This window comes from Mesoplodon densirostris, chromosome X, assembly GCF_025265405.1.
Source record: "Mesoplodon densirostris isolate mMesDen1 chromosome X, mMesDen1 primary haplotype, whole genome shotgun sequence".
In the NCBI taxonomy this organism is placed as follows: Eukaryota; Metazoa; Chordata; class Mammalia; order Artiodactyla; family Ziphiidae; genus Mesoplodon; species Mesoplodon densirostris.
This window is the reverse complement of record NC_082681.1, coordinates 94,801,076-94,829,033: the sequence shown is the minus strand read 5'-3', so window position 1 is coordinate 94,829,033 and position 27,958 is coordinate 94,801,076. Positions and strand designations below refer to the sequence as shown.

At 54.7% G+C, this 27,958-nt stretch overlaps 3 protein-coding genes across 5 annotated transcripts; 1 reads left to right on the top strand and 2 right to left on the bottom strand.

Moving 5' to 3' along the window:
- The first annotated feature begins 76 nt into the window (after positions 1-76).
- On the top strand, positions 77-3,208 carry PLP2 (proteolipid protein 2). The gene is made up of 5 exons (XM_060086989.1): positions 77-298; positions 1,371-1,523; positions 1,628-1,723; positions 2,257-2,347; positions 2,774-3,208. Exons 1-5 carry the CDS (start codon positions 203-205, stop codon positions 2,794-2,796), a joined length of 459 nt encoding a protein of 152 aa, XP_059942972.1. The 5' UTR covers positions 77-202; the 3' UTR covers positions 2,797-3,208.
- Positions 2,650-11,796, bottom strand: PRICKLE3 (prickle planar cell polarity protein 3). Of its 3 annotated transcripts, none has more exons than XM_060086986.1 (9): positions 11,690-11,796; positions 10,382-10,467; positions 9,307-9,490; positions 7,255-7,368; positions 6,816-6,953; positions 6,060-6,263; positions 5,786-5,972; positions 4,714-5,013; positions 2,690-4,053 (listed from the first exon to the last, which is right to left on the bottom strand). In XM_060086986.1, the coding sequence occupies exons 1-9, from the start codon at positions 11,729-11,731 to the stop codon at positions 3,467-3,469; spliced, it is 1,842 nt and encodes a 613-aa protein (XP_059942969.1). In that variant the 5' UTR covers positions 11,732-11,796; the 3' UTR covers positions 2,690-3,466. The 3 variants fall into 3 exon arrangements, with proteins under 3 accessions (XP_059942970.1, XP_059942969.1, XP_059942971.1); XM_060086988.1 differs by having other exon boundaries at positions 3,928-4,053; positions 4,714-4,943; XM_060086987.1 differs by lacking the exon at positions 6,816-6,953 and having other exon boundaries at positions 2,650-4,053.
- A 1,526-nt stretch (positions 11,797-13,322) lies between these two features.
- On the bottom strand, positions 13,323-26,031 carry SYP (synaptophysin). Its single transcript, XM_060086524.1, has 8 exons — positions 26,010-26,031; positions 25,290-25,522; positions 24,054-24,119; positions 22,746-22,870; positions 19,600-19,795; positions 18,694-18,885; positions 17,166-17,496; positions 13,323-14,915 (listed from the first exon to the last, which is right to left on the bottom strand). The coding sequence occupies exons 1-7, from the start codon at positions 26,029-26,031 to the stop codon at positions 17,170-17,172; spliced, it is 1,161 nt and encodes a 386-aa protein (XP_059942507.1). The 3' UTR covers positions 13,323-14,915; positions 17,166-17,169.
- Positions 26,032-27,958: the final 1,927 nt, after the last annotated feature.

The following is a 27,958-nucleotide window of genomic DNA, read 5'->3' as shown; positions in this document are numbered from 1 at the left end:
GGGGGCTTCCGGGGCGGCGGCCACCTGGCCCGGCCCGCTCCGGCCCCGCCCGCTTCTGCTCCGCGCGGTGATTCACTCCCTCCTTCTCCCCGGGGCCCCCTTCCCGGCCAGACGGCGGGCAAGACGGCTGGGTGTGCACCGTCCTCGAACCCACGAGCAAGCGAGCAGATCCTCCGCGCCTCTCGGGACTCCGGTCCACGCCATGGCGGATTCCGAGCGCCTCTCGGCCCCCGGTTGCTGGGCCGCCTGCACCAACTTCTCACGCACCCGAAAGGGAATTCTCCTGTTTGCTGAGATTGTGAGCGTCCCGGAACTGGCGGGTGGGCAAAGGCGGGGTGGGGTGGCTCGACTACGCGGAGCGGGGCAGCTCCGGGGGAGACAGGCGCGTGGCCCGGGCCTCTTGGCAGTGGAGCGAGGGGTGCGTGGGTTGGTGGCGCAGGCCCGAAACCAGGGGCGCACGCAGGACGAGTCAGTGAAGTTTGGAGAAGGTGGTCGGGAGCTGCTGGCTCACGGGGTCAGGCAAGAGGCCCATAGGGGCATATGGGGGCCCCCATGGAGAGAGACCCCATAGACTTATCGGTGGACTCATCGAAGGGGTCCCCAGGGGCTGGGTGTTGGGGTGCATCCCGTGGCAGGGCGTGGCGCGGCCTGAGCACTGGCGGAAGGGTTGGCAGAGCGCCCAGGGGCGGGACCTGTTGGGGTGGGGCCCCCGCGCACTAGTCCCGCGGGGTAGGGTGACCAGCCCTCCCCCAGCTCTTCCTCGCCTCTCTGTGGTGGGGTGGGAGGTCCTCAGCTATTTGGGAGCCTCGGTTTCCCGTCCCTCTCAAAGTGGGCGCCTCCTTTGAGTCACTTGTAAAAGGGGTGCGGCGCCTTTAATGGAGCCCTGCCCCTCTGGTATCGCTCTCACCGTTTCCCAAAGAGGTTGCTGGGAGAACCGCATGTCCCGCCCTGTCAAAGCCCTGAAGCTGGCGCCGCGAGTGCTCACAAAAAAACACCTGGAGGCACCACTCCCGGCAGGCCATCCTAGAAGGGAAAAGAGGGGAAACTGAGGCACCTAAATCTACTCCTTACTAGCTGGGTGATCCTGGATAAGTCACTTCATGTCTCTGTGCCTCACTTTTCTCATCTATAAAATAAAGATACTAATGATAGTACCCGGCTCATTAGGGTGATGTGACGATTGAGTGAATTAATACTTGTACCGCTCTTAGAACAACATTTGCAACACAGTGTGCACACAGTAAATGTTTAGCTATTATTATTTGTCATTTTCCCAGTCCTGGTATGCATCTGAGTTTGAGACCCCCAATTTAAACCAGTCCCCTCGGCCCTGGGAGTTGATCGAGGCCCCCTTTTACATATCCTTCCAGATATTGTGCCTGGTGATTCTGATCTGCTTCGGTGCCTCGACATCAGGATACTCCTTCTTGTCAGTGATAGAGATGGTCTTTGCTGCTATCTTCTTTGTCGTCTACATGTGTGACCTGCACACCAAGATACAGATCATCAACTGGCCTTGGAGTGTGAGAAAGGGGCCACAATGGCAAGGCTAGGGAGGGGCTCGGGAAGTTGGGATTGTGGGGGGAATTCTGGACACTGACTTCCCTCTTCTCCCTACACCTCACAGGATTTCTTCCGAACCCTTGTAGCGGTCATCCTCTACCTGATCACCTCCATTGTTGTGCTTGTTGAGAGAGGAAACCACTCCAAAATCGTTGCAGGGGTAAAGGCTGTGGAGTCAGCTCCAAAGCACAGAGAGAGGGGTTTGAGGATCCTGGGGTCATTTCTGCCTCTGCTTCTGCCAGAAAGTGTGTCACCCACAGTAGGTCACACTTGTCCTCAGGGCCTGTAGGAAAGTCTGACCCAGGCCCTGGTTTTACTCCCTAAATCATTTGCTGTAAAGGGCCATCCCTTGTCCGACACAGGGACTTTTGTGGGAAGCACAGAGAGGTGGCCCCTTTGTCGATACACTAGACTATACCATCTGCTAGAGCTTTGTCTCAATGTACAGTATGAATGGCGTCCCCTATAGGTGGGGCCACTGTGTGGCTGCACTGTGTTGAAAGGTACTAGGAAGAGGGAGGGTGGGTTAGAGTCCAGTCTCTGGCCTTTCCCTGGGGCTCTCTGGCTTGCCAACCTGGGGCTTTAGCTACCATCATAGGGTAGTCACTGGAGGTGGTGGATACAAGGAGGTAGGAGGCCGAGTAGGCTGACCAGCCTAATCCACTCCCACCTCACTCCCATTCCCATCCCCAGGTGCTGGGCCTAATCGCTGCATGCCTCTTTGGCTATGATGCCTACATTACCTTCCCCTTGCGGCAGCAAAGACATACAGCAGCCCCTACTGGTAAGTGTGTGGGTGTGTTGGGGGGGGTGTTGCTAAGGGGGTGAAAAGAAAATGGGTCTCCCAAGGGGCATGAATGCCAACTCTGTCTCTTATTGATACTTAAGGCTTTAGTGCCAATAAGTACCATAAACTTCAGTATTCTTTTTTTTTTTTTTTTTTTTTTCTGTACGCGGGCCTCCCACTGCTGTGGCCTCTCCCGTTGCGGAGCACAGGCTCCAGACGCGCAGGCCCAGCGGCCATGGCTCACGGGCCCAGCCGCTCCGCGGCATGTGGGATCCTCCCAGACTGGGGCACAAACCCACGTCCCCTGCATCGGCAGGCGGACTCTCAACCACTGCGCCACCAGGGAAGCCCAAGCTTCAGTATTCTTATCTGCAAAATGGACATATGGATCCAGCCAATGTGTTCTCTCTTTTCCTCTTGCAGACCCTGCAGATGGCCCGGTGTAGGTGAACTCCCTTCATTTCTCTCAGCAACCTGCAAATAACACCTCCATCGAAATAACTCCTCCCCGCCCCTACTACAACACTCCCAGTCAACTCCCAGCCCCCTACTGAGGTAAAAGTGCCTTTATCGCGAGAATTTGTCTTCCAGGCTGCCAATCAACTCCTCTGGGTATGGCCACCTTTATGGGTGTGCCTAGGTTCCCCTTCCTTCTGCAGTATCCAAACGGAGACACCAGTCCTGCCTGGACAGTGCCCCCACCTAAGCCGCAAAATGACGGAAGAGGGTGCCTCAGATTTCAGACTCCAGGCCCCAGGTTGTAACCCACTCCTAATAACCTTCTCAGTGTGCATGTGTGTGTGGGAGGAGAGGGGTTCTGTGGAGGAATAAATAAATAATAAGCAGATTATTAGAACATATGATAGTGAATAAATTAATCCTTTGATCAAATTTAGCTAAATCTCAAGCATCAGGAGGGGAAAAACTGGGGGGAGCTGGAGCAGCTGGAGCAAGGAGGTAAAGAAGCCAGGCCTGTTTTAAAGCAAATATTAAATTACTTCAGGAATACAAACAGACGAAGGAGGGAGGAAGGCAGGGGATTTATGACTTAAGTTGCGGGGCTGGGTCATCATCTACACTGACTTGAGAATGCAGCCCTCCAGAACTGTCACTCCTTCAAGCCACGATGCAGTTCTTGTCTCTGGCCTGGCGAGGCATCCCTGGGCGAGAGTTCCCGGGGAGCTGTGGAGATGGGGAATTGAGGGTCTCAGTTGCAGTGTCCTGAGCAGGCATTGGCCTGCACAGGTGCGGGGGCAGTGGGATGCGTTCCCCTAGGAAGAAGCCGTCGTCCTCTGAGGATTCGGAACTGGGACTGGAAGGCGAGCTGGAGCAAGATCCCGAGTCCGACCCTGATCCCAGGTCACATTGATGGTGGCGACGTCTGCCAGAGCGGCGGCGGTGATGGTGGTGGTGGTGATGGTGGCGGCGATGTGTGGGGCCCCTGGGCGGGGGGCTGCGTGGCCTGCGGCGCTGGGCTGGGGGCACACTCAGGGACCGCCGCGGGCCTCCCTCAGACACCAAAGGGTCGCGGAAGCTGACGCGTGGGGTGCTCTGGCGACCAAAGGCACCATCTTCTGGGCGCGGGTCCGGCTGGCCGGGAGGCCCTGAGGGTGGTTCGGGGACACTGCGGAGCCCCAGCTCGGGCATGGAGTGGCGGTGAGGGGCCCCTCTCAGAAAGCGGGCAGGCTCCTCGGGGCCTGCAGCTGGAAAGACAGAGATGGAGCGACTCCCTGTATCTCTCGCCCCACCCCTACCCCAGCCCAGGGGAGGCCTTTGGAAAGGGCCTTCTCTCTCCCCCATCAGGACTGGAAAAGTGGAGGCAGGCATGGGGCGGCGCAGCGAGGTGGGAAGTCCGGGAAATGTGAGGCCTGGGGCAGGTTCTGGGTGGAGGGAAGGTTGAAAGCAGGAGGAACAGGACCAGATGGATTGGTGTATGGGGTGTGGCCGGGGTGGGGGCGTGGCTTCTGGTGAAAGCGGGGTGGCATAGGCTGGAGCAGACAGGGTCTGGGATAGGATGGGGGCGGGGCCTGGGGGCGGAGGGTGAGGGGTAGAGGGTATGGAGGATAGGAGGAACTTGGGCTCAAGCTGGGACAAGTTGAGGTAGGGGAAGGGCCCTGTACAGAAGTGGGGTGGAACCAGGGTTCACGTTGGGGTGTCGTTGGGGATGGAGACTAGGCCTGGAATGGTTTGGGGACGGAGCCAGGGCTGTGATGGGGGCAGGGCCAGGGATGCCACAATTGAAGGGCACAGGGATGGCACAGGGATGCCACAGGTGAAGGGCGAATCAAGGGGCGGGGACAGGGTTGAGGCGGGGGCACCGGAGTGGCTGGGTGTGGCTGGGTGTGGCTGGAAGGTTGGCTCACCAGGCGCTGGCTCGGTGCTGGTGCCTTTGGTGGAGGTCTCAGACGCCCCCTCCACAGCAGAGAAAGAGGCTGTAGAGGCTGTGAGAGGTGTGGAGACCGTGCCTGCGCTCCAGCTGCGGCGGCCGGGCCCCGGAGCCGTGAGCTCGGACCCCAGGCTGCAGGCTCGCGAGCAGAAGATGAGGCCACGGCGTGGCAGGAAGGGGCGGCCCAAGAGCGCTCGCCCACAGCGACTACAACAGAAGCAGCGGTCTGAGGCGTGCCAGTGCTGGCCCTCATAAGCCATCTGGCCCTGGTCCAGGCCTGCGGGGATGGACACGAGGGGGAAAACTGAGGCAGAGGCCCCAGGCATATTCCCAACCCTCCTGAATAGGGGCCCTTCTTGGGAAGAGGCAGGGAATCTGAGGCAGGGTACCCGGAGATGCCCTCTCCCCCCACCTCTCCAGAATAGGGCCCTTCCTCATCCTTCTCTCCTGGAAACTGGCTGATAAATGTCTCCTCTGCCTCCCTTTCTTTCCCAGGGTGGGGGTAGACATTGGGCTCCAAGATGTGGGTCAGGCTTAGACATTAAGAAGTGGCTTCAGGTGGAAGGAGAGTGAAGGTGGACCTGAAGAAGAGGCCTGGGTGGTGGCGGCAGGACATAGAAGGTAGGGCATGGCCTTGGTGGGAAGGGAGTGGGTCTTAGAGAGTAGGGTCTGGCTTAGAAGGTAGGGTTTACCTAGGCTGATGGAGGAGAGTCTTAGAGAATAGGGCATAGCTTGGAGTAGGGGCCAGGCTGAGAGGGTAGGAGGGTAGCTCTGGTGGGGGGCAGGGCTAGGAATTAGAGGGCACTCTGGAGGTGGACCTAGATGTGTAGTGGTGCCTAGTATAGGTCGGGTTTAGAAAGTATGGCGTGATGGGGGACATTGGTAATGGAATTGCAGGGAAGGGTATAGGGCTACAGTGCTGGAGCTAGACTTAAAGTATGGTGTATAACGGAAGATGGGGCCTGAAAGATGCCCCCAGGAGGAATCCTGGGGGTGGGGCTGTGACCCAGCTGTCCATCCATCCCCCATCCAGTCCCATGTTCACCCACCAATGTGCTCCCCACAGCCATCACAATACTCCGCGTGGCGGGCCTCGTAGCAGGCGCAGCAGTGGGGGCGGCTCTGATGCATGACATAGCGCTGCCCTCCCAGTGATGCTTCACACTCAAAGCAGCAGAAGTGACCCATGTGCCAGTGCCGGCCCTCGGCCTCTGTGCACTCAGGGGAGAAGATGATCTGGGGGGCAAAGGCCATCCATGGCCATCAGAAGGGCCTGCCCCTGCCCACCCCTCCGTTCACACCCCTGGGCAGAGAGACACGAACCTCGTCACAGGCTTGGCAGCGCGGGCGCAGGCGTTCAGCATGGTGGCGACCACAGTAGACCTTGCCAGCATGGTAGAAGTAGATGAGGTCCACCAGCAGCTCCCGGCACGTGGAGCACACAAAGCACTGTGGGTGCCAGCAGGCACCCAGGCCTGCACGGCTGGCAAACACGGCGATGTCCCCACCTCCAATCTGCTTCCCGCACTGCCAAATGACAGGTGGACGCCGTCACCATCATCAAGATGGTAGGATGGATGGGGGTCAGCCAAGGCGTGTCACACGTGGGCCTTCCCCGTGGCCTTTGTGACCGGCCCCATTCAGGGGGTAACTTTGAGATAGGCCCTGGACGCTGCTCCTGGGGGAGACCACAGAGACAGGCTCTATTTCTCGTGGGTGGCCTTAAAGGCAAGTCTCCCCTTCAGGGGGTTGGGGAAACCATAGAGACAGGCCAGGCCCAGTTGGGGGATCTTAGCAACAGACCTCACCTAACAGTAAGATCTAAGGTTAGGCTCCACCCACCAGGGGGCGCTTAGAGACAAATCCCACCCATCACCCAGCTCTAGAGACAGGCCCTGCCACCATGGGTTGGTTCTTAAAGACAAGTCTCAATCATAAGAGGACCAAAGAGGTAGCCCACGCCCCATGTACACTGACTGCATGGAGGGGAGAAAACTCTCCAGAGCCTGGCAGATGGGCCCTGTACCCCAGGGCTTGGAGCAAAGGCACCATTACTCACTGAGGCCCTCCATGGCTCACCTCCTCACAGATGGCCCCAGTGATGGTCACGGGGAAGATGCGCACGGTGCCACGCCCCAGATTCTCCCACTTCCGCTGCTGGCTGAAGACTCTGAGCTCTTTCTTCTCTTCCTCTTCCAGTGCTGTGCAGTACTGTGCCTGGAGTAGTGGGGATCTTCCAGGCTCCTCCCCTGATGCCTGCCCCCAGCCTTCTTCCAAATTTCATCCACGCTCAAAAAATTTACTTCTAGGCCTTTATATAGATGGTGCTTCCTGCCTGAAATACCCACCCCTTACCTCTTCTCCCAAGGCACAGCTGTGGTTTTGCCTGTCCAGACCTGTCACCTCAGATCAGCTCACCTTTCCTCCTCTGACCCTGCCCACTTCTTTCCAGCTGCCTAGCATTTGTCCAGGCTGTGTCCCCTACCTGGCATGCCCTTCCTGTCTTCTGTCTCCTCACCTCACTGTCATGTGGGGGCAGCTGGTGCAGCAGCTGTTTGATCCTGTATTTCTCCCCGGGACTGTTGACGTAGGGGACCTTGTCCTCTGGAAGGCAGCTGAAAAACTGGTATACCTGGGAGGACATGGGGGATGGGAGAAAACAATTGAGACTAGGGGTGATGCAGTGGGATGGTGGGTCCCTACTTTTCTGAGAAAATTAAAGTCATCATGAGGGAACTTCTATTGACCCCCTCCTCCCTACAGGCCAGATCATTTCTGCCACTTCCTAAGCATACTGAGAGTTCCCTCATGTCTTGACCCCACTTTTCCCTTCATCTGCTGCTCCACTTTTCTTTCCCCTTTATAGCAAAGTTACTTGAAGGAGTTGTGTGCATTGGCTGTCTCCACTTCCTCTCCTCCCATTCTCTCTAGACCCCAGCCCAGTCAGGCTTCCCCACCCCCCTCTGTCCCTGCCTCTCCTCCAAAGCTATTCCTGTCATAGTCATTGATGATATCCACATCGCTGAACTCATTGTTCAGGTCTCAGTCTTCATCCAACTTGACCCATCAGTAGCACTGGACACAGCTGATCACTCCCTCTTCCTGGAAACACTCTGTTCCCTTAGCTTCCAGAACACCACACAGCCGTGGGTTTGTTTCCTCCTACCTTATTGGCTGCTCCTTCTCTGTCCCTGTTTTGGTTCCTCCTCAACTGGCCAACCCCTAAATGTGGGAGGGTCCTCAGGCTCAGTCCTTGGCCCTCTTGCCTCTGTCTACCTTCAGTCCCTTGGCAATCGAATCCACCCTCATGGCTATAAATACCATCTCATGGCTAATGCCTCACAAATGCATACCTCCAGCCCTGTGACCTCTCACTTGAGTTCCAGACAACGTGACCACTCAGATGTCCAACAGGCATCTCATACTCCAGATAGCCAAAACCAAACTTATGCTCTTAGCCCTCAAACTTGCTCCTGCCTTGGCCTGCCCCATATCAGTCAATCCATCCATCCTTGGGGTCATCTTTGACTCCTCTGTCACACCCACAAGCAAATTCTCTCAGCTCTACTTTCAAAATATAACTAGAATCTGACCACCACTCACTACTTCCACTGCCAGCGCCATCATCAGTCACTTGGACCATTGCAGTAGCCTCCCCTTCACTGATCCCTCTGCTTCCATCCTCACTCTTACAGTCCATTCTACACTCAGCAGCCAGAGGGATTCTGTTAAGTCCTAAGACAAATCACATCCCTTCTCTGCTCACAAGCCTCTTGTGTCCTCTCCCTCATTCAGAGTGGAAGTCAAAGTTCTGTCCATGGCCTCTGCCATCTCTGACCTCGCCTCCAACCACTCGCCCCATTGCTCACTGTGCTCCAGATACACTGGTCTCCTCGCTGTTTCTCATACACGCCAAGCACACTCCTGCCTCAAGGCCTTTGCATTAGCTGTTTCCCTTGCCTGGATTGCTCTAACCTCAGATATCTGCATGGCTCATATCCTCACCTCCTTCAAGAAGCTCAAACATCATACTCTCACAGAGGTTGACCTGGGCACCCTACTTACAATTCTAACCTCTCTCTCTCTCTCTCTCCCCCCCCCCCGCCCCGCTTCCACTTCCCTGCTCTATTTGTTCCATAGCCCTTACACCATCTGACATATATTTACAGGTTTGCTTATTGGCTCTTGCTCCCTTTGGGAATACAGCCTCCATGTGGGCAGATGTATTTTTTTGTGTTTTGTTCATTGCTGTGTTCTCAGTGCCTAGAACATTGTCTGACATGCAGTAAGTGCTCAGTGACTGTTTGTTGAATGAATCAATCAATGGAAATGTAGTGAATGAAGTGCTGGGATAAGACCTGAGGTAAGGGGAGGACAGGAGAGGGGTGAACAGGTCCTGAGGAGCTGGCCCAGTGATCAATCAGGGTTCCCTGCTAGACCACAGAGGGGTCAGAAGGACATGCACAGTCTGACCACGCACCCTAGAGTTTCCCTGGAAATGGGTTCCCACTTGAGTGTGCATGTGTGTGTGCCCACTGGTGAGCAAGAGTGGGTGGTGGCGTTTGGTCACCTGCTCGGGCTTGAGACCAGGGGGCACCCAGGCATACTCCTCCGAGGCACAGCCGGAGTCATCGTCAGAGATGGAGTGGCGCTGGAAGTCTGAGATTAGCCGACACATGATGCGTTCCAGGTCCACAGGCACTGCGTGCACGGCGTGCTCCTCCCGTGGGCATTTGCAGTGCCGGCAGATCTTTCTGAGGGGACCAGGATGGGGGGGTCAGTTCCTAAGGGATGGCCCACTTGGACCCCCTGGCAGCCCAAGGAAGTCCAACTGAGGGCCAGAGACATTCAGATTATCACCAGCAAAAGACTCCGAGCCAGACAGGGGCCTGGGGGCAGTGCTGAGCGGAGGTGGGGCTGTGAGCCAGACTACTGTGGGGAGTTGGCGGGGGCTGTGAGGGGCAGAGCGGCCAGCTGGGGGCAGGGCTGGGAGCTGGGAGCAGGGCTGTGGGGCCTGGGCTGAGGATGTGAAGTGGTGGTGGGGCTGTGGGAGGTCTCAAGGCCATCCCCTGACTTTCAGCACTGGGACTTGGGTCACACTCTCCCGGCAACGAGCCTGAGTAGGGGTGGGGCTCTGAGTCTGAGATTGGAGTTATAAATCTAGGGGTTTCCTCTCATGACTTTGGACGTGGTGGGGGAACTTTCCCTAGGGGCGGGCTCTAGCTTGTGCTGAGGCTCTGAGCCTGGGTGAGTAGGGCTCTGTCTGTGGTATTTTACGGGACGTTTTGGGTACAGAGCTCCACTAGGAGGATAGGACCTTGGTCTGGGAGAGGAGTTCTGAGCCCCAGAAGGGGGCTGGAGGTCAGTGGGCGGTGCTTAGAGCCTGGGACGGAGGATCTCCCTAGAGATGGGACTCAGAAACTTGGAGCACACTTCTTGGGGCGGGGCTGTGTAGTAGGCGGAGCTCTCCTGGGAACTGGACAATTGGGAATGAGTCAGGGGAGGGGCTCTGGACTTGAGCTTTCTCTAAGACCTGGCTCAAGCCTAGGGGCGTGGCCTAAGTCGGGGGGGGGGGCTTCCCCTAAGGGCAGGTTCCCATAAGGGCAGGACCCTGACGAAGACAAGGTCCTGCGATGGTCACCTACCTCCAGCCATGCAGCAGGAAGCCGGGGCACTGCTCCCTGCAGGAGTTGCAGGGCTGGCCGCGGTCTGGGTCCTCTGCCTCTTGAGGCTGTAGTGGGAGGGGGCAGACGCGGGACCCGGCGAGGTGCGCGCGGGCGGGGAGGGAGAGAGAAGTCAACGCCCGCCTCTCCACTCTGAGGCCGGCAACCACACGCCGGGGCCTGTCCCACCAGGGCAACGCCGGGCAGGCTGGGACAGAGCCCAGAGCGCGGGGGAGGGGGACACAACCGAGGTAGAGGCGGGGGAGCTGAGGCCACCTCCCTATATGCCGCCCCTTTCAGGGAATTCCCCTCCCTGGGCCAGCATCGGACTCCCCTCACCCAGCCCCGACACCTCCCACCAGCCTCTGACTCCTCCAGGCCTCAAAACACCTCCCCCTGAACTCAGAGTACTCTCCCCACCAGAGCAGAGCCCCTAATCTGGGTGTCTCCTCTCAGGGCTCATCTCGGCCCCTTCTCCACTCAGGAAGCCAACAGCACTCCAGTTCCACAGGGTAGGAATCTGAGACCCCATCCTTACTTGGGATCCCCATGTGAGCCCTGCTCCTCTTTTCAGAAGCACAAGAACCCATCCCCGAAACCCTGGCTTCACCTTTTCATACCCAAGGAACTGAGACCCTCCTCCAGGATCGCAGGAGGCCCTTGAGCCATTCAGAAACCCACACCCCAAGAAGCCTTGGCCCTTACCCCTCATATCCTAGGGCTATTCACTCTTCTGGACCACCAAACGCAGACCCCACCCAGACAGCCCCTCCAAAGGAAGAGAGAGACCCTCCCATCTAGGAAGTCAAAAGCTTCCTGGCTCAAGTGGAAGCCTGGAAGCCCTCTCCTCACAAATCCCAACCACTCGACTCTCAGTATTAGGGCACCCCAGGAGTGTAGGGCCTCACTCCTCAGTTCACCTTCCGCCAAGGTACAGGGGGAGGTCCCTTTTCTCATAAGCTCAGGAGGCCCCTGCTCAATCTAAGACTCCAGGACCCAACCTTTTGGCTCTCAGAATCCCCTCCCATAATTCACCCGAGAGGGGAGTGCACCAGGTCCCCGGGGTGCTGATAAAGGTGTGCGGAAAGGTGATTAGGGAGCAAGGGCCACCAGATCTCCACGTTCCTTCATCCACATACTTCCAGCAGCCCCAGGCCCTCCGGTTTGGGAGCCCTGAGGATGGGGATTCCCAGATCCTCTGGGAGCGCCTCCTCGCTATCCCTATCCCCTGCTCCCTCTCCCGGGCCTCAGTTTACCCCGACCCCCACCGCTGCCCTGAGTCTCGCTCACCGCGCGCCCGGAGCGGCGCCTCCGGGACCCACGCGCGAACATGGCGCGCCCGGGCAGGGTCAAGCTGGGCCGGGTCAGGCGAATGGAATCCTTGTGGCCGTCTGGCCACCGCGCGTCCGGCAGGGGAGCTCTCGGTTCCGTAAACCTGACACCGGCGTAGGAGGAGCGCGCCCAGCGGGATCCGCCCCTGGGCCTGTTGTCTCTCCCGGGCCAAGGCGCCCCCTGCCTAGAGGTGAGGGGCGCGCAGCCCAGGAACGCCGTGCGTGAAAGCTTCCTTGCACTCCTGCCTGGGCGGGAGCTGGGCCTCAGAAAACACGGCCCCCAGAGCCCCCAGGGTTCCACATGGTCTCTCACAGGACATTCTAGGGCTTGAGGGCTCTGTAGTGGAGGAGTGGGAACTTGGAAGTGGCGACCTGACTGCAAGGAGTGTGCGCTACAGTACTTGTATCGACGCTTCGTGTGATTTATCTTGGATGTTTATTTGGGGGATGGGTTAAAGCCACCTCTTGGCCCCCTCCCCACTGGTGATGTCCTGAGGGTCTCTTTCCCCCGGATGAATGCTGCAAGAACGGTCCCCAGCCCCATCGCAGCCCCAGCTGGTGCTCCCTCACCCCATCACAGAGCTCGATCTTATGCCCCCGCCCCACGTCCCCACTCTCATCCGTTTTCAGAGCCGGGGGGGGGGGGGTGGTGGTTAAAGTTACTGGCCAGGTTCCGAGGCCCTCTTCCTTGTTCGCTCCCCATCTTTACAGGCCCAGCTGCGATGTCCCCTAAGTCCTGAGAAATAGATTTTCAAGCCTTCCCTCCCCTGCTCCCACTTTTCTCTCTCCAGTGATTCTTTCCCTGAGCTCATTCCCTGAGCTAGGAGTCTCTCCGCGCTCTCAGGCTTCACTATGCCTCGGGGCTGGGAGGAGGGGGTCCCCGGCACACAGCCAGAACTCCGGTGCCCGGCCAGGGTCTCTAATTAGGCACCGCTGTGGCGGCGGTCAGCCAGGCCCTTCATTGTGGGCGCTGGGGACCTCACCTCCCATCCCCACCGCGCCCCATTACGCACATCCTGGTCACTTCCCGCCCCTCCCTGCCCCAGGGAGGAGCCTGAGACAGGTTATAGGGAGTGAATGAAAGAACTAACGAGTCACCTTGGCGCCCCGCCTCCCGGCCTTGCAGCCTAGTCGGTTTCCCGGTTCTCCAGCTGGAGCAGAGACAAGGAAATAGAGAGACATCGGGGTCTAAAGAATGCGAGGCGGATGGCTAGAGGGAATTCTCCCTTTGAACCGTTTGGGGATTCAAGGACAGGGCTCCACAGGGGCTGGGAAGGGGCATGGCTAAGGGACCAGAATTAGAACCGTACCCTAGAAAGACTGGGCATTCGGTGGCCAGTAGTGGGGCAGTTGGCAGGGCTACTCAGAGTGACTTAGAATGATCGGCAGGCGAGGCTTCACAGAGGATAGGGCTCGGCAAAACACTGTTGGAGGGGCCGAAAATGGTGGGGTGACTCGAACGGTGTCCAGCAGGTCGGAGGCGGAGCTTCCTCTCGCCTCCTCTTCCCCATCTTTCTCTCCCCCTTCCAAAAAGACACACTGAGAAGTAAGAGCCGTGTGAACTAGGTGGTTGAGGAGTTTATTTAGGGGAGAAGAATTCATCATATTTTTCCTTCCTCGGGGATGAAGTCTTCAAACAATACCGAAGGGCACGGGAAAGGGTGGGGGTCTGGAGGGGAGGGGGAGGGTCCACAGCCAGACAAAATGGCAACACACAAGCACAGGCACTACCGACGTCACAGACACAGCAGAGGGTGCAGGATAGGGGCTCCAGACCGGGCCTCCAACCACTCCGGGACGGATGGGGGTGTGGAGGGAGGGAGGAGGCCGGGGTGGGGGGCGGGGAGAAGGGTAGGTCGGCCCCACAGACCCTTTGGCTCTGTCCTCTGATTGCCTAGCTGTCCCATCTCGGGGTAGGCAAGGGTGTGGGGTTGCCTCTCTCTGGATCCCACCCCTTACCCTCCAATTCTTATCTCTCAGCTCTTCCCAGGCCACCTCAGTCCCCAGCCTTGGCCAAGGATATTCCCCGCTACCCCTAACAAAACCCATCCCTCAGCTCCTAACCAAGCCTCTCACCTCGCCCTCCCCACTGCCAAGCCCACCCACTTTAAAACATATTTTCTTCACTGTTCCTTTGCGGGGGCGGGGTTGCTCCTTCAGAAACCACCATGCACGCCCCACTCTAAGCCCCGAACTGTCTGGAACACGGACCACGACCTCACTCCAAGTTTGGCCCATTCCTGAACTCCACTTCTTGCCTTGCCCAAGGTCGGCCCCCTTTAGAATCAAACTCAGTCTCTCGGAGTGTCCAAAGCCACACCCCTTCCATAGATTTTGGTCCCAATCCAAGGCCCGCCCACTCTGGGGCCTCACCCACTGCCTGCTTCAAGCCACACCCCTTCTAGAACCACGCCTTTAGCGTTTTTCCAAACCCAGTGTCCAGGTCCCAAGTCACACTCCTTCCGTAGAACCCTGTCCTACTCCAACCCCTGCCCACTGTGGGCCCACCCGCTGCCTCACTCAAAGCTCCACCCCTTCTAGGACCACACCATCAGCTTCCTTCTAAGCCCCATTTTAGAATGCTATAGGGCACCCTTCTTCTTCAGACTCCAGATCCAGTATGTCTGGAACCCAACCCCTCTGCCTACTAGCCCCGTCCACTCCAGAGGTCCTCTCCAAGACCACCTTGTGTCCCAAGCTCCCCCAGTCTCTGCCTTTCTCCTCTCTTCAGAGTTGAATTTTCCCTAATGGCCCCTGTTCAGGCATTGCTAGAGGAATCACGGCCCGAGTTGGGAGGAGGGGAGGGAGAGAGGGGAGAGTCTGAACTCACACCCACCCTCCCCACACAGCCTTCTGGCTCCTCCCTGTCCCCCTTACAGAGCCCCCCAACCTCAGGGCACAGGGCCAGGGAACAGAGAGGGGCCAAAGGATGAAGGGGAAGGGGTGGGGGTAAGAGAGGGGCCCATGCAAGATCGGGTCCCTAATGCATAAGGGGAGTGGAGTGGGGGCAGGGCTCAGACAGATAAATAGATATTTATATATAATATATATATATATAAACAGCAAAGACAGGTAAGTGTCTCCTGGTTTGAGGGGTGGAGACCCGGGGTGTAGGGATGGGAACGGGGGGCAGTCCTTCTCCTGAGCTCTTGCCTACCAACGGGGTCCTCCCGGGCTGCACTGACCTGTGGAGACAAAAGATACAAAAGGAGAGGGGGTCCAGACACAGGTGGTGCCTTTAGGGAAGGGCTGGGCTGCTATGCCTCTGCCCTGGCTTCACCCTCTATCTGCCATGACCTTTCTTCCTTCCTTCTTCCTTCACTTATAGTCTTGGGGTCAGCTTCATCCCAGCTGCCCCTGCTGGGAAGATATACCTTGCCTTCACTAGATTAGGTACCAAAGAAATTATGGTTTCCCCTTCCCCCAACCCAAAAAAGTCTGTTAACAGGTACTGTTCTCCTCATTGGTGGTAAACTATATTGAGCAGAGCAAAGATCCTTATCTTTGTGGAGCTTACACTGTAGCAGGGGAGAAAGACTTAAACAATTACCATGATGTATAAATAAGTTATCTAGTATGACATAAGGTGATAATAAGTGAAATGGAAAAACAAAAAGTAGACTGGGGCGAGGGGGATTACGAGTGACAGTAGGGGAAGAAAGGTTGCTGTAGTTCTTAGGTAGTCAGAGAAGACCTCATTGAAGAAGTGACATTGGAATAAAGACTTAAGGAGGTGAGGGAATGAGCCAATGCAGATAACTGGAAAGAAGAGCATTCTGGGTAGGGAGCACAGCCAGTGCAAAGGCCCTGGGGTGGGACCACATCTAGTGTGTTTGAGGAACAGCAAGGAGATCAGTGGGGCTTCAGTGGAGTGAGCAAGTGAGAGTGGTAGGAGGTGATGTCTGAGAGGTAGGTAATGGGGTCCCATAGGAGTTTGTAGACAAGGTTGTGAGGACTTCAGCTTTGACTCTGGATAAGGTATAAATCAAGTGGAGATTTTAAGCAGAGAAGAAGAGTAAAATGATAGTAAAATGTCTCATGCTATGTTGTTTCTTTTATTTCCTCAATAAATGTTTCTTACCATTAGTAGTGCTCTAGGTGATGTGTCTATAGCATGAATTAGTCATGGTCACATCCACTAGTCTAGTAGAAGAGACAGTCAATAAACATATAAACTAATAATTACAGACTGTGATAAAGAAAAGCACAGGGAGAGGTAAGAAAAGGGACTTGTAAGGAGTTGGCCAGGTAAGGTTATCAGTGTGTGGGGGTGTGAAACTCCAGGGGGAAAGCAAGTACCAAGACTGTGAAGTTGGACTGTGCCTGGTACATCGAGGTGGCCCGTGTGGCTGGAACAGAGTGTGGGGGAGTGGTTGGAGGTGAGAGGTCAGAGAAGTGAGGGGTGGGGCTAGATTGTGTAGGGCCTCGTGGGCCATAGCTTTGGCTTTGGCTTTTAATCTGAGTGAGATGGGAGCCCCGGCAGAGCTCTGAGCTCTGAGCACAGGAGGGTCGTGGCGTGATTTAGGATTTAACAGGATCGTTCCCCACGCCATGAGCAGAATGTAATGGGAATGGGGGTGGAAACCAGTGAAGAGGTCCAGGGGGACAGTGGGAAGATTATGGATATATTTTGAAGGTAGAGCCAACAGGAATTTTTAATGAATTAGATATGGGATGCCTGATAAACTCCTCCCTGCCCTTTCCATCCTGGCCAAGTGCCAGAAGCTACCTCCACCCATGTGTTGCCACCTCCTTGCCTTTCCCCTCTAACGCCATCAGCCTGCCTCTACTCCCCATCTTCCCCCCTCACATTTGAGGGAAATCTCGCTTCTCTTTTGAGGCCCAACAAGAAGGCCGGCAAGACTTTCCAATGCGCCCCCCCCCACCCCACCCCGCCCCGCTCCGCCCCGGCCCTTTCCCTCTTTGAAATTCCACACCACCTCCCTCGCCTCCAGGGTTTCGGAGAGGTGGCGGATCTGTCACCTCCTCCGGATTAGTGATCTTGTCTGACCTTCATGATCCAAGCCCGTTTACCCTCATCATCTATTGGCCTTATCATAACGTATTGGATAAGACCCACCTCTTCTTCCCTCCATGGCTCCTGCGCCCGGCAGATTTCCCGCTACGCAAGTCCTCCTGTTATTCCCTCCTTTCATTGGTTGCTCTGCCCACTTCTCTCTCCCCTCCCTTCCCTCAGAGCAGCACTTCTGCCTCTCTCCCATTGGCTCTTCATTCTGCCCATTTTCAAACACCACTCTTTTGCTCTCCACCATTGGCTAGTTTTTCGCCCCTAGCACGTAGCTCTGCCTTCCTATTGGCTCCTTCAAATTCCCATCCTTACCTGTCCGGCCAGTGTCCTACTCCTATTGGCTCACTAACCCGCCCATGAAAGGATCATGAACCCTCCTTGGCCGCCCCGCCTGTCTGTCACTCACCAGACTACATCTGATTGGAGAAGGAGGTGGGTGCACCCTGAGGGCCATATCCTTGCTGCCCGTAGTCGCCCTGAGGCCCGTAGCCACCGCCACCGCCACCGGCGGGCTGCCCGTAGTCAGGCTGATAGCCGCCCTGGGGCCCGTAGGAGTCCTGGGGCCCGTACCCGCCGGGGCCCTGCCCGTAGCCTGCCTCGCCGTAGGCATCCCCGGGCGCCGGTTGCTTCTCGGGGGCGCCGGGAGGAGCGCGCAGGAATGGGGCGGCCCAGCCTGTCTCCTTGAACACGAACCACAGGTTGCCGACCCAGAGCACCAGGTTCAGGAAGCCAAACACCTGCGGGGAGACAAAGCTCGGCTGTCGTCCTGCGCCCATTGCCCTGGCGGCCCCGGGGAACATCGAGGCCGCTTGCGTTGGGCTTGGATTCGCGGGCGCCCGGAGGGTGGTGGTTTCTGAGACCCCGACCCTCCGAGTCCCAGCGCATGAATGTCAATGTGCACAAAAATCACCTTGGTGGGAAGGGGGACGTGGGGCGTGTTAGAATTCAGATTCCCGGGGATGTTGAGATATATCAGTATTACATATATGTGTTTATGTATTTGAATATATAATGTACAAAATATAGTAAACCTAAATTTGTAATATATAGTAAAATGTTAAGCATAAATTTTTATTAAATATGTAGATATACCGCTAATGGATGCATATATACACATACATATGTAAATACAAACATGTATAAATACCCATGTATAAAGTATATAAATATATGCCTTTATATTAAAACAAATATATACATTTGTATAAATATATACAGTGTAATTCAATTTGGGGACGGGAAGCAATATTTCCACTTTAGGGCCGAGGAAACTGAGGTGCAGAGAGGCTAAGTGGCTTAGACCTTAGATCTGTCCTAGGCAGCAACTGGCAAAAGAAGAGTTAGAATCTGAGGATCTGTAACACTGGTATACGACTTACCATGTGCCAGGCCCTTTTCTAAGCACTTTGAATGTTATTAGTTCACTACTTAACTTTGGAGCAGGACCTCTTATTTTCAATTTATATGCTCCAACTGAGGCCTGAGAGGCTGAGTAACTAGTTTCAGGTCCTAGAGCTTGCAAGTGGCAGAGCTCGGACTTGAGCTCAGTCTGACTCTGGCCAGTAGGGGGCGTCCATACGGGGAAACATTTCAAGTTATTCTTTCATTTTGCATATAAGGAAACAGGTCCCAAGAGGGTACTTACTGAGTTGCCAGAGATTCTACATGACTAGGCTGAGCCTGTGATCCAGGTCTCCCAAACCTAACTGGACAGAAGATCTCACGTTCCCCTTTTGGGGACAGTCTGTGGTGTCACAGTGGTTACAACTGCTATCTCATCCTACAAGGCTCTGTTGTTGGCATGCCTCCTCCAGGGAGCCCTCTTGGATTTCCTCTGAATCCTCCTCTCATTCTCTCTCTCCACCACTCCCCATGCCAGACTAAGTTTCCCAGCCACCCTCCCCAGCTGGCCCAGCCAGCTTCCCAGGGCTTACCACCGAGGTGTTGAGGCCAGAGGTCACAGGGTCCCTCAGCTCCTTGCATGTATTCCCCGTCTGGTGGCAGACAGGCATCCCCTTGATAATGTTCTCTGGGTCCGTGGCCATCTTCACATCTGACAGCCCCTTGGCCCAGGCCGACGAGCTAACCAGCCACATGAAGGCGAACACTGCTGTGGCCAGAAAGTCCTAGGCCGGGCGGAGGGGAGGGAGATGGCACTGTGAGTGGGCTGCTTCATGCTGGGCTGTGGGGCCTCCTCAGATCACAGGCTTTCTTGGGAGGGGGGTCTCCCAGAAGAGGCTTGTCTCTCCCCTGCCTTTCCAGCTCTTGAAGCCCCCGACACTCACTTGAAGGTGGCCCTCCTAGCTTGGGCTTGTCTGTGCACGTGTGTGTATGTGACAGAGGGTGTGGGAGTGTGATTGTGGTATGTGGTGTGGGTGTGTGTGGGGGGGATTCTGTGAGATGGTTGCCAAATCTGTGGAAAGTAGTGTGTCTTTCCACTTTTATCTGAATGTGGGAATTTGTGTCATTTTGTGTCTGGGATGAGGTTGTACGAGTACAGCTGTGTAGGAATCAGTGTGTCTGTGTGGTGTGATGACAAGCATGAGTGTCACAATGAACCTCTGTGTGCTTCTTTCTTTCATCTAGACTGTAGGGTTTTGTGAGAGGTGGCAAGTTTCCAGGTGTCTGGGATTCTGTGTGGGCTGTGGGTGTGTCCCTGTCACTCTGATTCGGTGTCTCCGATGCTCATAGCAGCAGCAGCAGTAATGTGTGTGGCTGTTATCAGGGTCGCTTGCATGTGGGCCTGTCTGGGATTTGACGTGGCCTCTGAACATGGCTGTGTCCCCAAGGCTCCATGTCCCCTGGCCCCTGTATGCATACGGATGGCTGTGGGAGCTCACCAGCATGGGCCCTTTGTTGTTCTCTCGGTACTTGTTCTGCAGGAAGATGTAGGTAGCCAGAGCCCCCATGGAGTAGAGAAAGGCAAATACGGCCACGGTGACAAAGAACTCAGCCGATGAGGAGTAGTCCCCCACGAGGAAGATATTTTTAGGGTCCCCTTGGCAGGTGGGTGCCTCAAAGTACACTTGGTACAGCCTGTGGAGAGAGGTGGGCAGGTGTGGCCCAGGCCCTAAGAACTCCCTCCCCTCCCCCCTGCCCAGTCATGGGTCTCCCCCAGATTCTGACAAGGTCCCAGGAAGAGGAGGAAATAACCATTCACGAGCACCTACTGTGTACCAGTCACATGTCATTGATTGCTGAGAGCATGCTGGTGAAATAGGTATTACTCAGCCCTCACTCCAACCTAGGTACTTTGGCCCCTTGGTTATTCATAGAACATACCAGGCACCCTCCCACCCTAGGATTTTTGCACTGGAATGCTCTTCTTCAAGCTTTGCTCCACTGGTCACCTTCTCAGTGAGGTCTTCCCTATCTATTTAGTTAAATCTAACCATTCCCTCCCAGCACTCCTTAGCCCCCTTCTTTGCTCCATTTTCTCTGTAGCTGTGATACCCCATCTGACATACCGTGTATTTTACTTTTTTCCTTGATTTTTGTTGTAACTACAAGAGGGCAGGGCTTTTTCCTCTGTTTTGTTCAGTGTTGTACCCTTAAGGCCTGGAACAGTGCTGCCACATAGTAGGCGCTCAATAAATGTTTATTAAGTGAAGTATATGGAGGCAGAAACAGAGGCTCCGAGAAACGCATTAACTTGCCTAAAGTCACACAGCTGGTATAGGAATGACAGAGTTGGAATCTGAACCTTGTGTTTTTCCCCCTACGTCATGTTGACTCTTCTCCCCACCTCACTTCAGGTCCCCAAGAGAAAAGCAAATGTGTACATAGCAGAGGAGAGCCCAGGGACTACAAAATAGGAGGAGACAGACAGAAAGACAGGAGGGTAGAAGGGGTGCTCGAACAGGATTCGTGTATGTGAGGTGTGTGTGTGGGGGGGGAGTTGGAGACTGGGAAAGGCGTGTGAGGCTAAGGCCTTTCCTATGGTGTGATGGAAGAGGGGTCATAAGGAGGAACGTGTGTGGAGAGAAAGAGCAGGGTGAAGCCCCAGAGCTCTGGCCTCAGGTTGGGGGGCAGGATCCAAATGGTGCCAGTGCCCTTGTATAGCAAAGGCCCTAAGGGAAGGGCTTACACTTATTGATCACCTCTAAGCATTTTACATAATTGCTTCACTTAATGACCCTCCCCCACACTTCTCTAAAGCAGGCATTATTATACCTGTTTTACAGATGAACAAACCGAAGCTCTGCAAGGCTAAGTTGCACAGGGCTGCATGGCTGCTAAATGATGAAGCTAGGAGTTGGATCTGGGTTTAAGTTTCTGGGTTTCTAGGGGGAATGAGGGGTCTTTGGGGGGGATTATTGGGGCAGTGGCAGGGTTGGTCAGGGGGACACAGGGCAAATATTTTTTTCCCCTGGGAGGCTTGGGGGTGAAGGGCAGACCCTCAGGACCCGACGTCCTAGACATGGGAGGAGTCGGGGGGGTCCACAGATTTTTCTGGTCTTCTAGATCCCCAAAGGGCCTTCTCTCAGCAGTATCCCATGCTCCAACTCCCACTCCTTCCCCAAACTCTCTTGGCTTCTGTGAACTGGTGGATCCCTGGTTGTCATCCCCGCCTTCCCCAGCCTCTCAGACCACGCCTCCCTGGTGCCCCCTTTTCTTTTGATTATTGCTCAGGCCCTGCGCTGGGCTATCTTCTCTTCAGTCTTGCCTCTCACTCTGGGTGATCCCCTGAGCCTACATTTACCCTTAGAGCTCAAAAATCCCTAATTTCCAACTCAATCCCTGATCTCTTTCCTGAGTTCTTTAAACTTATTTATTTTCCTTATTTTAACAAACACTTATGGAGCGCTTATTGTGTGCCTGACACTGTGCTAAGCATTTTACAAGTATTAATTCATTTAATATTTATCATAACTCTGTAAGGTGGGTATTATTATCCCCTTTTACAGATGAAGAAATGGAGACCCAGAGCAGTTATGTGATTTGTCCTAGTAGTGGAGGAGCCTCAGGAGCCTCTATTGAAATTGTGTCTGTGGGTCTCTGTCTTCCCATTCCTAGGAGGTAAGCCTCTCCATGAGGGCAGCAACCTTTCCTGCTTGTGCTCACTCTTGTGTACCTAGCACCCGGCACACGGTATGAGCTCAATAACTCTCAGAACTGTTTAATTGGGCTTAATCCTTCCCCACGGCTAAGCAGCACCCCCTCATTATTCTCTATCCTAAAACCCTGCATGAAGATGCCCTCCTTGGATTTCTCCCAATCTGCAATTATCCTCTTTATTCATTTGTTTTATTTGTTATAATGTTGGCTCCATGAGGGTACGGAGCTTGGTCTGTTTTGTTCACTGTTATATCCCCAGCACTTTCAACAGTACATGACATACAGTAGGTTCTCAAAAACTGTGTATGGGGGCCTCCCTGGTGGCGCAGTGGTTAAGAGTCCGCCTGCCGATGCAGGGGATACGGGTTCATGCCCCGGTCTGGGAGGATCCCATATGCCGCGGAGCGGCTGGGCCCGTGAGCCATGGCCGCTGGGCCTGCGCATCCGGAGCCTGTGCTCCGCAACGGGAGAGGCCACAACAGTGAGAGGCCCGCATACCGCAAAAAGAAAAAAAAAAAAAAAGAAAAAAAAAAAACTGTGTATGGGATGAACGAATGGGAGTTAAATAATAATATTGGCTAACATTAATTGAGCACCTACTGCCTTAAGGATATATATATGTGTGCACATATATATATATAAAATTTTGAATCTTGTTTATTGCCAGTCTCCTGCCCCTCGTCTTCACTAGAACACAGCCAGAGGGCAACAGCCTAGGCCTGTCTTGCTCACCACGTGTCCTCGATGTCCAGAGGAGTGCCAGGCACAAGGTAGGTGCTCAGTGCATGCGCAGTGACCTGAGTGGGTGTGGTCTCCCGAGGTGGGGGCTGGGCAGGAGCCGATGGGGAGGAGGTGTTGGCCGGTCCCACCCCCCACCCCCATCCCAGGTCTGTCAGGATCCCAGGGGTGGGCTAGTGTGGGGGCACACCTGAAGGGGTACTCGAATTCGACCTCGATGTTGAGGTCACTCTTGGTCTTGTTGGCACAGTCCACACTCAGCTGGAGCTCCCCACTGTAACTGCCGCATGTGGCAAAGGCGAAGATGGCAAAGACCTTGGGCAGCAGGGATGGGGATGGCCACGGTGAGCCTGTGTGCACGTGGGATGGGGCTGCCCTCCTCTGGACAGATGGGGCCCAGCATAGGCAGCAGCAGATGGACTGGTCCCCACCCCCACCCCCTAATCAGGGCTCAGCGAGGCCCAAGGACAAGCTGATTAGAGGGGTGTGGCTATCTCTTCCAGTCTTTCTCCCAGTGTCTCTCTTGGTCTCTACCTCTCAATAATGCTCTGATTCCCCTTATTCTGTCTCAGTCTATTTCTCTGTCTCTGTCTTTGTCTCTCTCTGTATTCTGCCTGTCTCTGTTGTTCTCTGTGTCTCTGTTTCCCTCGGTATCTCTCTGTCTCTGCTTCTCAATGTGTCTTTGTCTTTCTCAGATGTCTCTGTCTCTCTGTCTCTCTGTTTCTCTCTCTGCCTCTCTAGTATCTATGTGTGTCTCTTTCTGCCTCTTCTCTCTCTCTCTCTGTTTGTGTGTGTGTGTGTGTGTGTGTGTGTGTGTCTTTCTGTTTCTTGGTCTGTCTGTCTCTATCTCCCTGCTCTGTCTCTGACATTATCTCTACGGTGCTCTCTCTGTCTCCCTCCTGCCTCTCTTTCTGCTTATCGGTTTCTCCTTTTCTCTTTTCCCCAGAGGGTCTCTTCTCCCTCTGTCTCTTTCTCTCCCCCACCGCATTTCTCTTCCTCTCTTCCTGTGTGTCTGTTTCTCTTTGCATCTCTGTTCTCTGTGCATCTTTCTCTGTCTCCCTTTTCTTTGTCTCTGTTTGTTTCTCTCCCATCTCCATCACTTTTTTCCTGGTATTTCCATCTCTGTCTCCATCATTCCCGATCTCCCATTCTCTCTGTCTCCTTCACTGTCTCTGGGTTTCTCTGGCTTTTCGTCTCTCCCTGCAGCAACCAGCTTCAGTCTCCACCTCCCCTGCCCTTCTCTCACCTCAGGAGAGGAAGTAGGACATCGCAGTCTTCCACTTCAGAATGGGGGTACCCTTGGCCTTATGTGGCGTCACATCACAGCCCATCTGTTCTCTGGCCCCAACCCCCTGGGGCTTCACCCAGGAGCCCAATTCCCCCACCCCCTTCTGCCACCCCCCACCCATCCATCCCTCCCTCCTTATCCCTACTCCATCCCTGCTCTTCCGGACCCCACTACCTCCCTCTTTCTCCCCACAGCCCAGACCACACTCACCCATTGCAGCACCTTCACAAAGCCCAGGGGCTCCTTGACCACCCGGAACTGACCCCCGGCCACCAGCTGAGGAGAGAAACGGTGGGGAGGGGTGGGGTTGTTGGGGATGGAGAGGGAGGTGGGGGACAAGGCCACCAGGCAATGACCCCTGGGGATAAGGCATGTGATCTCCGGGAGGGAGTGACGTTTGGAGAGGCGGTGAAAAGGAGAAAGTGACACTTTGGGGAAGGTGTGAGCTCGGGGTCTCTGAGAAAAGGCCCCCGGGGTTCAGGGCTGATGGGGACGTCTGGGGAGATGGTGAGATAGATGGCAGACGGGGTCAGGGGTGAGCAAGATGGGGATGGGGTCAGGACTAGTTAGGGAAGGGGAGAAGGTCTGAAACGGTAAAGGTGAGTCAGATGGTGAAGGGGATCGGGTGGAGAGAGTGAGGAAGGAGTTGGGGTTCACTAGGGTGGGGGAAGGGGTCTTGGATGGTGAAGGTGAGTCATAACAGGGAGGGAGTCGGGTTTGCTAGGGTGGGGGAGGGGTCTGCAGCGGTAAAGGTGAGTCAGATGACGGTGGTGGGGTGCCTGAGGTGATGAGGATGGGGAGTGGTTAGTCCTGGTTAGAGATGGGCGAGGTTCTGAGGTGGTGAAGAAGAGTTCGATGGCAGAGAGGGTCTGGACTGATTTGATTAAGGTGGAGGAGGGCTAGGACGTGGCTTCACTGCATATGTGCTGGGGGAAGGGGGACTAGGGGTTTGGGAGAAGAGCAACTGATCGTCCCCCTTGGTCTGCTCTGGGGGAAGAGGTGGTCGTCTACCAGGGTACCATCCCTGTTTGGAAGGGGCAGGTGTCAGCCCTCCCCTTCACCCCCGCCCCCACGCCTTCTGTCGCTCTATTTCCTAGCTCATCTGCAGCACCCCCATCTTCCTTCCACTCTCCCCTCTCCTCCCTCCTTGCCTATACCCTGGCTCCAAGACCCCTCTTCCTTCCCGGTCGCCCGTAAGGAATTGGCTTCTGGCGGCCCCCGCTGCGGCAGTTTGGACGGCCCTCGCTGCGGCAAAGGGCGCACTCCTTCTTTTCTCCACCTCCCCTTTCCTCCCCTCGCCTGCCGCAGACCCCAGCCCCAGCGCCGGGGACCGGGTGTCCGTTGCTAGGATTCTGGCCACCACCTCTTAGAGTCGGCGGATTCGCTGCGACCCTGGCGAGGAGGCCGGCCAGCAGCAGGCTCTGTCCGCGGTGCTGGAACGCGTACCTGATTCACCACGTCCATGTCGGCCAGCAGCAGCATCAGCAATGCGGGGGGCGGGAGGCGCCTGCTAGCAAGGGCGGGCGCGGGGCGCGGCGGGGGCGGTGCGCAATCGTCGGAACAGCCCAGGGGGCCGCAGCTCCGCCCCTCGCGCCCCCGCCTCGCTCGCCACGCGCGCCTGCGCACAGCAGCCGTGTGAAAACCTCGCAGGCGGCCATTGCAGTCCGGAGGCTGGAACCCTGAAAATGCTCTCAGAAGATCGTTATCTCTGAAAACACAGCTAGAGGTCTGGAGAGGTGGGCCGTTGGGTGCTACAGTAGGACAATTTGCCAGGCCATTTGCTGAACTGTTGAATGTGTTCACTTATTTAAGCCTTAGAACCTCCCTACGTGGTAGGGACTATTGGCCCCGTTTTTACCGGTGAGGAAAATTAGTCCCCAGAGAGGTTAAGCGACTTATACAAGGTCGCCCAGCGAGTTATTGGCGGTGCCCAAAGTCCCTGCAATTTAAACATGGTTCAGGGTCCTGAGGGTTTCTTCTCATCTGCATTTTAAGCACTTAAAAATAAACAAAACCAAACCCTCCCCCTCCAACCATTTCCCCTATTTCGCTCTTCCTTAGTCAAAGTGTTGCCTACTCCAACTCTCAACTTTTAACATCCTGTTTATTCCTTAGTCCTCTCTTAATTGGACTACGCCTCCTTCATGCTACTAAAACTAGGCCCACCAAGGTCAATGGCAATTGCCATGTTGCAAAATCCAATGGATAAATACAGCTGGAATTTAAGATGCTCAACCTCACTCATACTAAACGAAATGCCTATAAGAGCTACTAAGACACTGTTTTTCATCTTTGAGGGTGGTGAATATAAAAAAGTTTGATAATGCTCAGTATTAGCAGTTGGCCAGAAACAAGCATTCTCATAAATTGCCAGTGGAAGTTAAATTGGTATAACTTCTGTAGAGGGTAATTTGGCAAAATGTAGCAAACTAATAAGTCCATGTATGTGGCTCAGCATTTACACTTCTAGGAATTTGTCTTACAGAGAGATTCAAACATGTGCTAAAAGAGGTACGTATAAGATAATACACTGAAGCACCGTTTATAAAGTGTGGACACTCCCCAAATGCTCATTACTGGTGGCCTGTTTAAAAAAACTCAGGTAGAGCCACAAAATGGAGTACTATGTAGCTGTCATTACTAATAATATGGAGCTGTGTAATGATAGCCAAGACACTTAGTTAAGTAAGAAACGCAAGATGCCAAATTATGTGGGAGTTGTGTACAAAGAGAAGGGAAGCATTATATCAGTTATAGAGAGAATAACTAACATTTTAAATTGTGGCTGTTCTGTGAGCTTCCCATATATCACTCATTTAAATCCTCACAACAGGGACTTCCCTGGTGGCAGAGTGGTTAAGAATCCACCTGCCAAAGCACGGGACACGGGTTCGATCCCTGGTCTGGGAAGATCCCACATGCCACGGAGCAGGTAAGCCCATGAGCCACAACTACTGAGCCCATGTGCCACAACTACTGAAGCCCGTGCGCCTAGAGCCTGTGCTCCTCAACAAGAGAAGCCACCACAATGAAAAGCCTGTGCACTGCAATGAAGAGTAGCCCCCGCTCTCCACAACTAGAGAAAGCCTGTGTGCAGCAACGGAGACCCAATGCAGCCATCAATCAATCAATCAATCAATCCTCACAACAGCCCTATGAGTCAGGTGCTACTACTGTCCTCATTTTATAGCTGACTACACTAAGGTGCAGAGAGCTGAAGGAGTTTTCCTAAGGTCACACAGTTGGTAGGTGGTAGAACTAAGATTTGAACAGGTGGTAAGTGGTGGAACTAGGATTTGAACCCAGGAAGTTTGGCTCCAGCACCTGTTACTCTTAGCCACTGTGCTAACTTATCAGTACAGCATCCTATAACTATATAAAAGATATCTGATAACACGGGTTGCCTCCAGAGGGAAGGGAAACTTTCACTTTATACCCCTTTGTACTTTTGAACTTTGAACCATCTGAACGTATACCTATGTTTTTTTGTTTTTTAAACAAACACACTCACACTCAAATTCACACAAATGTGGAATATGTAATGGATACTTCACAGTTATTGTCTTTTCGGGGGAAGAGCATGGATTTTGGCATTCGATTGCTTGAATTTGAATCTCACCTCTGATATTTGTTCCTGTATGACTTTGGACAGGTAAAATAATTTAAAATGGTACTTAGAGGATTGTTGCACTGATTAAACAAGATAATCACTGTAATGCACTTAGCACAGGGCCCAATAAATGGTTCGTTTTACCTTCCACACATCTCTGGAATCTACTCACTTCTCACCATCTCCTCTGCCACCTCCCCTGGCTAAGGCGACCATAGTTCCTGCCAAATTTAGCATCTCCAGTCTCTTCCTCCTCCCATCTGTTTTCAGCACACCCGTCAGAGCATCTATTTAAAATGCAAAGTTAACTATGTCACTCCCCTGCTCAAATCCCTCCCATGGCTCCCCACTGCTTTCAGGAAAAATCCCAGGGGTTGGGGCCTGGCATTCAAGGGTCTGCATCATCTGCCCTCGGGTGGCTTATCCCACCTCCTCCCTCAGCAATCGCCCTTCACTCTCTTTACCCTGCCCATGACTTACTTTCCCACAATACACCGGCCCAACC